The 8,137-nt window shown below is 47.8% G+C and overlaps 1 protein-coding gene across 2 annotated transcripts in view; it reads left to right on the top strand.

Moving 5' to 3' along the window:
* The first annotated feature begins 6,238 nt into the window (after window positions 1-6,238).
* ZSWIM6 (zinc finger SWIM-type containing 6) overlaps window positions 6,239-8,137 on the top strand; it is a 106,459-nt gene continuing 104,560 nt past the window's right edge. The window contains exon 1 of one of the 2 annotated variants that reach the window (XM_057389649.1): window positions 6,239-6,766. In XM_057389649.1, the coding sequence (XP_057245632.1) occupies window positions 6,256-6,766 (511 nt within the window). In that variant the 5' untranslated portion in view covers window positions 6,239-6,255. The remainder of the gene's footprint in view (window positions 6,767-8,137) is intronic. The other variant, XM_057389648.1, reaches the window with a different exon arrangement.

Below are 8,137 nucleotides of genomic sequence, written 5' to 3'. Positions count from 1 at the left end.
CTGCAGCGAGTCCAGAGAAGGCAACGGAGCTGGGGAAGGGTCTGGAGCACAAATCCTGTGAGGAGCAGCTGAGGAAGCTGGGGGTGTTCAGCCTGGAGAAAAGGAGGCTCAGAGTGACCTCATCGCTCTGCAACTCCCTGGAAGGAGGCTGTGGCCAGGTGGTGGCTGGTCTCTTCTCCCAGGCAACCAGAGACAGGATGAGAGGACACAGCCTCCTGATGCTTCAGAGGAAGTTTAGGTTGGATATCAGGAAGAATTTAATTACTGGAAGGTCTGTCAAACATTGGAATGGGCTGCTCAGGGAAGTGATGGAGTCAACATCCATGGAAGTGCTCCAGAAATGACTGGATATAGCATTTAATGCTAGGATCTAGCTGACAAGGAGGTGACCATTCAAAGGGGTGGACTAGGTGACTTTGGAGGTCTTTTCCAAACTAAATGATTCTGTGATCCTTGAAATGGAAGAAAGAAGGGTTTTGGCTTGTTTGGTTTTGTTTTTTGGGGTTTTWTTTTGTTTGTTTTTGTTTTGTTTTGTTTTTAAAACCATTTAAAAAACTGTTCCACTAGCATTTAGCGTGCTGGAAAATGTTCTTCTAAAAGTTTTTATGTAATTTCTCTTTCTTTGCCATAGGTTAAAATTTAGGTAAGCAATGCCTTTTTTGGTGACAATAGCAGATTGAGGTTTTTGTGTCTTTCATGCAGAGTTTCTGCCCAAGAATTATTTGGCCTGCCACMGTATGGTGGTTACTCAGTCCAATGCAAGGAAGTCTAAAGTGCAGGTCAAAGGGAGAAAGTCCAAGAAGATAAAAGGAGGAGTTGTTGGTATAGGATGCTTATCCAGAAGGCAGTGCCCTGGAGTTTCCATTCACTTTCTGTACATATGTGTGTTCCAACATATGCTGGTATTTAGTATATACTCCCACAAGTACCAAAAACTTCTGGACTGGCCTGTCCCATTTTAGGAGGACAGACTTACCCGAAGAGACTAAAGCTTTGAGGAATATTTCTTTTTTTTTTTTTTTTAAACCACTTTATCACAATTAAAGGCAGTAAAGAGAAAGGACAAATGAAGAAAGACATTTTAAGATCTGAAATTTTCATTAAAATAGCTTTTATTTTGATATTAAGAAAATATACTTTAAAAATAACATTTAGAAACACCTGTGAGAGGAATATACCATTTTTACTTAGAGTATTCATGAATTTTGCAACTCAGATCTAAACAAGGTCAAACCAAACCCAGAGAGACATTAAATCTAGAGTTCTCTCAGAGACAGCCTTTCTCCTTTAGATTTTTTAAAGATTTTCTTCACTGAAGAAAAGTGAGACGCTCTTACTCTTCTATTATAAGACTTTGAAATTCTGAACCATCTAAATCACTGCAACATACTTAATTTTACAAAGTCATTTSCACATTATCATTTTACTTCCAACAGTGATGCTTTTATCCCAAATGACTTAGTGGTGAACTAAACTGTCCCAACAGATACCCCAACACAAGGCTTGTTGTAAGGAAGAAATAATTCATTCCCAGGGTCTACTCTCAATAAATGTAAACTGAATGTGCTCATTCCTTGAGGAAATACAGAGCAGCATTAATTCACACAGCTCTGGGACTATGGCACAAACAATGCCCTCCCCTTCAGTTCATCTGAGAATGACTTCATACATCAAGTACTGAGCCACAAAAAAAAAGAGGACACAGAAATTAATGTCAAGAGGATTCAACTCAGTTTTAGATGTTTGTTTCTTTGCATTATTCTAGAATACTGGTAAAGCATGCTTAGTATTTTAAGTAAATTTTTCTAAATTATTTTAGATCCTAGTCTCTGACTCAAATTTTAGAATTGTCATGGAATTTAATTAATTAATGTAAAAAACTATATTTTGAAAGGGGTCATTCAGTGCTGCCAGTTTCTTTTCACTTCAACAGAGAAACTCTAAAGAGCTAGCAATATTTATCCTAGAATATCTGATTTAAAAGGCCAGTAAAAGGCAAAGTTCTTTTTTTTAGGCTTTAAATGAAATATAGTTCCTTAATATAATGAAAGAAACCGTTTTATGAAATATTGTAAAACTGAAGACAGTGACCAACTACACTATTTTCTTCAACAATCAATTTTAAGATGGTAATTTCATCAACACTCATAGTTCTGTCTGCTTTTCCTACATTTGAATTCCCAGTTTCACTACACTGCAAAGTGCAGTGATATTTGCTACCTAGTGTTTTTCAAGTTTTCACATGATGTTTTCACATGATGTTGGTACCTGTAAAACCTATATATTTCTTACAAGGAATGAGGTGCCTAGTTACCTAAAAATGCCCACAGAAACACGATAAAATAGATTTGGTTTAGCATTGTAAATCCAGTTGTTTCAGTAGGCCTATTTTTGATTATTTTAGTGCTGTCTTGTAATTTTTCTTTTTTTTTTTTGTTTTAGCTTTAGCTCCAAGACCCCTCTAGCATCCATTCCCAATTCTCCTTCTCTGTCTGTGACCCCTCCCCTCTGAGAGTTTAGAAATATTTTATGCAGTGCATGAATCCAGACTCTTGTTCAGCTTCAATGAGGGAATGCCAAGTCTCATCTCTCCAGATAAGATTAAACCACTAGGGTGACATGCTGGCTAGCATTATGCAGTCTGCCATCATTTTTTTACATTTAGACCATTGTGTGTTTCATACAAAGACAACTGTGAAACTGTATGTGACCTTCCTTTTAAATTAGCACAACTGGTAGAACACTCAAGCCTTGTATGCTTCACTGGAATGAGCAAAACTGACTGCAACTTGCCTAACGCTTTGAAAAGATTGTTAGGAAGGAATTTCACTGCATGGTGGCCAAGGGTGTTTTTCCAAGCAGCTCACTAAACAGCCTTTGATTACATGCAGGAAGTAAGCCAAGTTAAGCTTGCTGTTTTGCAGCCATTCCATCCTCTCTGTGTAGCTCTGGAATAGAAACTTCGCAAAATGGTGAGAGGAACACAGGAAAGAAACACTCAGTTTGGGAAGGTCTTTCCTCAAGAACATCCAACTGAAAGAAAAAAAAAACTAACTAGCAAATAAAATACAGTTCAGATATGGCTTTGACACATTTTAATTTCTTCTCTTAAGTTAACATATCTTCCCACTTGATTACAGAAAGTGGAGGGAACTCAGGGGCAAACCTGGCAGGACGAAAGAACCTGTCTCAGATGAAAATGTGGAAGTTTTTTGAGTGCTTCACCAGTGCAGCTGGATCCCAAAGTGGAGCACATTCGGTGCTTGAGGCGGAATGACAAAAGTAAAGAAGCCTCTTGCCTCTTCGCCTGCTGCCTACCCCAGAAAGTGGAAAGATTGACCAGCATCCTGTGTACCTGTTAATATTCATAAACTCAGTGGGAAGTAGCTATTCCTGATGAGCGGAATCACAGATGAAGCAGGTGGATCTATGAGCTTTTCAACCTGCAATTCTCTGGGATTTCTTTAGTGAATTTAAGAATTTCTGCCCAGATCTGGAAAGAAAGAAGAAAGAAAAAGTTGAGATAATTGACACATAGGCTAATCTGCTTATTATGGATGATTTGTTGTTCACTGTCATTCGTCTCACTCTTCTTGGTTTTTACTGTAAAGTTTCTCTACAAGGACAAGAAGAATTCTGTCAAGGCATTAGTGTTATTTTTATTGCAGTAGGTGGCTAAGACCTGGTAAASAACAGCCATTACCCAATTTGGAAGAGTATTTTTACAGACTTGCTAGATGCTTCTTTAAAGCAGAAGTAGTGGTAGAACGGAGAAGAATGCTTTGAGATGTGAACAATCATTACTCAAAACTAAATGATGGAGTGAAAAACAAATATAATTTTCTTCTCCTCTCATACACATGCAATCATGAAATTATCTTTTTTTCCTGCCTTCTACAGATTTAATTTCTCTGTTCTCAAAAAAWGCTGAGATAAAGACCATATTCATAGTAAAAAGAAGTACTAGAACCTCATCTCTGGTCTGCAGCTTCAGCCTCAGGCTCCCTAATACTTGAGAAATTTTGTTAGAGTTTTAACTTTATAAAGCCAGCTGATCATATATAAAATAAGAAACAAGACAGTTAATATTGCAGCAAGCTGTCCATGAATTTATGAAACTGGCATCCAYAGCCAGAGGCACAAGCATCAGTTTAAACTCATTTCTTACACAGAAGGTAGCTTTCTCAATCCCATCCCCTCCAAATTTGTAGTATATACAAAAAAAAATTAACTATGAAGAAAATAATTCTGGCCCTGACTGCAGTTTAAACTCCTTGGTTAAAAAGCACGAGACATTTTCTAAATATGAGCAACTAGCAGCAGAAAATTTAAAAAAAAGAAAAAAGAAAAAAGAAAAAAGAAAAAAAAGAAGAGTGATATGGATAGATGTAAACAATTCTGTATCAATGAAACTTCCAATCAGTGCTACTGTTTGGAAGTTTAAAAGCATACAATTTCCCTCCCCCCACGCCCGGACCCCAAACACATGCATATTCTAAACCATCTTCAGGTTTCTATCAATCTCTTTAAAAATCAGCCAGCGAGTCTGAAAAGTTTCATTCAATTTACCATCCACTTTTAATGGAACATGCAGTTTCTATAAAGCTTTTAAATCCCTTGACTACCAAATAAGCTCCCGTTGCAGTCTAGAGGGGATTAGTGGAAACAAAAAGCAAACGACAAAGTTTCGAGCCAAGGCGATGCTGTTTGCACCTCTCACATCTTATGCCTGGCACGCTCGACATTCCTCCGCCGCATTCCCTGACGGAACCGCCTCTCGGCTGAGGGCGGCTGGCGCTGCATCATGGAAAATGTAGTTTGTCTGGGAAAACCAGCCTGCCGGAGGGAAGCCGCTTCAATTACGGCTTCTGCAGGGCATGGCGTGCGAGCAACTACAAGCCGCCAAAACCCGCCGCTTACMGCCCATAGTCCCAAAACATTTAATTAATAAAAATTAGTTTTAAATTTGGTTGACAAACTTTTTTTTTTTTAAAAAAGGTGATTGTTCTTCCACGACGTATCGAAGCGTAATCCCATGTCCGAGATAAGATTCTAAAATATCAATAATAGTTATTTTTTAAATTTAATTAGTGAAACAAAAGTGTCAGTTGCCCTGCAATGACACCCATCTCGCAGCCTCTCTGCGCAGAAAGGCGCTGAGGGCTGTGTTCGCTCGATCCCTGCCGTGAGGCGCTTCCATGCGGCCGGGGTTCCAGCGGGAGCAGCGCTCCGTGCTGCGGGCAGCCGTGGCGCCACGCAGCATCTTGGGACCCTCAGCACATCTATATAATAATATGTACTTACATACATACATATATATATATATATATATATTTTTTTTTTTTTTTTTCCCTCAGAAAGGACACTTGAGTGGCCGGCACGGACCCGAATGGCGCGGTTTTCAAAGATCGCCGAAAACCCCCCCACCCTCCGCTATGCCGCGACATCCTCACGACCCACCTGGGGCCTTCACCGAGTCCAGTTGCCGCGCTGCGGGTCCGTGCAGCCCGAGCCTTTCCCGCGGGGCTCCCGGAGCGCTTCCAGCCTGGGACAGCTCCAGAGCCAACCGGGCGCTGGCGCCGGCATGACGCCCTTTACCGTACTAACCCTAATAGACACAAAATTAAACCCCTCACAAAAKAGTACAGCAACACATCTGGGGCGCGCCTCACCCGTTCAGGTCAAAAGCTTGTCATACGCACGCAGCTGAGCTGCTGCTCCACAGGCGAACAGAAAGGGCTTCGCCAGTTGCGGCCCGCCTGTGACGCAGGAGGGAAGGTCTTTCCCCCGCCCCGCCGCAGCCGATACCGTAWTTCCCGGCGGCGAGCCGCGGTTCGCCCCGCCCCTCCGGCTTTCCCGRCAGAGGTGACGGGGTTGAGGCGCGGCGGCGGCCCCGCCCCCGCATTCCATTCCCTATATGGCGGCAGAGCTGGGGGCGCCGCCGGCCACGCCCCCCYGTTCCCACCACGCGCGCGAGGGCGCGCCCGGGCTTGCGCGCGTGACATCAACGGAGCAGAGGCCGGGAGGGCGGGGGAGGAGCACGCGCACCGCCTCCCGCGCCCCCGCCGCCGCTCTATTTACGTTCGTGACGCCGATTTGCATAGAGCCCCGCCCACCGCGMGCGGCGCGGCCCCGCCCCCTTCGCCACATAAGGGTAGGGGGCGTGTCCCCGGGGGCTCGCGGGCGCTCGCTGCCTTCCTGGAGCCGTTTATAGGGTACCGCCACTTCCGCTGTCGGCTTAGAAGCGGCGCGATCATGGCGGAGCGCGGTCAGCTCCCCCACCCCGCCAAGCGCCTCTGCTGCAGACCCGGCTATGGCTCGGGCTGCAGGTCGGGGCAGCGGGCGGGCGGCTCCGGGCCCGGCGGCGGCCCGCTCTGCGCCGGACCCTCCTCCGCAGCTGCCGCCGCCGCCCTGGGGCTGCTGCCGCTCGGCAAGACCCAGAGCCCCGAGTGTCTGCTGGACATCGCGGCTCGCAAGGTGGCGGAGAAGTGGCCCTTCCAGCGGGTGGAGGAGCGGTTCGAACGGATCCCGGAGCCGGTGCAGCGCAGGATCGTCTATTGGTCCTTTCCCCGCAGCGAGAGGGAGATCTGTATGTACTCCTCGTTCAACACCGGCGCCGAGGATCCTGCCGCCGGCCCCGGGGGCGCCGCCGCACCCGGCGGGGCCATGGACGCCGCCGCCGCTGCCGCCGACGAGAACCGGCTGCCCTTCCGCAGGGGCATCGCTCTGCTCGACGGCGGCTGCGTCGATAACGTCCTGCAAGTCGGTGAGTCACCGGCCGGTTCCGCGCTCCGGGGCCGGGCCGCCGCCGCTCGGGGCCGCGGGTCTCCCTCTGCATGTCACCCGCTTGCCGTCCCTCCTTCTCTCCGCCGGCTGCTCCCCGCCCGCGGCTCGGCCCGTGCGAGCCTTTCACTGCCCGGCTGTACCGCGGGCCGGGCAACTTCCTCCGCTGGTCTCCTCCCCCTCTCGCCCGGGACACGCAGGGCTCCCGGGCTCCGTGACACGGACACGGCCCCCGCCTGTCCCTTTAACTCGCAGTCTCGCACCGCGCCGTGCCCGCTCCCGGTAATCCAGCCTGTGTAATCCCGTTTGGTTCTGCCCCCCTGCCAGCGTCCACCCCCGGTAATCCGGGTCATCGCCTTACCCCGAGCCACAATAACGAGGAGATGCCGCCCCCCCCCACATCCCGAGGGGGACCGCCGGTGGAAATGAATCAGCAGAAGGGCGGCCGGCGGGGGAAGGAGGGGGGGCGGGATGTGCCGCCGTCCAAAATAAAGACATAAAAGCAGTGCGAGACCCCGGCAGCGGGAGTGCGGGGGGGGGATCCGCGAACAAAGGCATTTCTAGGGCAGCGGCGACGAGCCGGAGGGAGGGGGCGCGATCCGCCCCGCCGGGGGTGGTATGGCTGGGGGGCTTGCTTTAGGATGAGCGGCTTCGTGACAAGGGGGGAAAAGCGCAGCTCTTCCTCCTCCTGGAACAATACCCCCCTCCTCTTCCTCACCCCCAGCCCAGCCGCCTGCCKCTGTTCTTCACCCGCTGCGGGCTCCCTTGGTTAACTCCTCCCTACCAGTGTTTAAAGGGCTGCAGGGGTGGATATTCCCCCACTTTGGGGGGCTGTCTGCCGGGGGCGTCTCCCCTTTCATTGAGGGAATGGAAGGGGAGCCGCCCCCGCCAGGCAGTCCCCTCCGCCAGTGGTGATGCGCTTTGTGCGACCCGGCCACTTTGTTCTCATTTTAATGTTTATTTGCGTCTTTTTTTTTTTTTTTCCCTTCCCAGTTTAATGTCGTTTCCTCTCCTCCTCCCCTGAAAAGGGGAAGACAGACAAAAGAGGCTGCTGCTCGCCTTTTGTTGACGGCGGCGGCTCGGTGTGTGTATATGTGTGGGGCGCTGGGATTCCCCTCTTCACCCTTCCCCAAAACCTCAGTTCTGCCCGCTGCGGGTTTGACTTGGCGGGCACCTTCCAAAGGTGCCATCAGTTTTTTTCCCGAAAGGAAGACGTGTCCCTGCTCCTAGGCTCCGTGCCCTTCTCTTCTGCCTGGGGGACTTTCTTTTTTTTTTTTTTTTTTTTTTTTTTTTTTTTTTTTTTTTTTTTTTTTTTTTTTTTTTTTTTTTTTTTTTTTTTTTTTTTTTTTTTTTT

The sequence above is a fragment of the Malurus melanocephalus genome, unplaced genomic scaffold (assembly GCF_030028575.1).
Source record: "Malurus melanocephalus ecotype Western Australia unplaced genomic scaffold, MMel_1.1 scaffold_18, whole genome shotgun sequence".
NCBI lineage: Eukaryota > Metazoa > Chordata > Aves > Passeriformes > Maluridae > Malurus > Malurus melanocephalus.
This window is presented reverse-complemented; position numbering and strand designations above follow the sequence as displayed.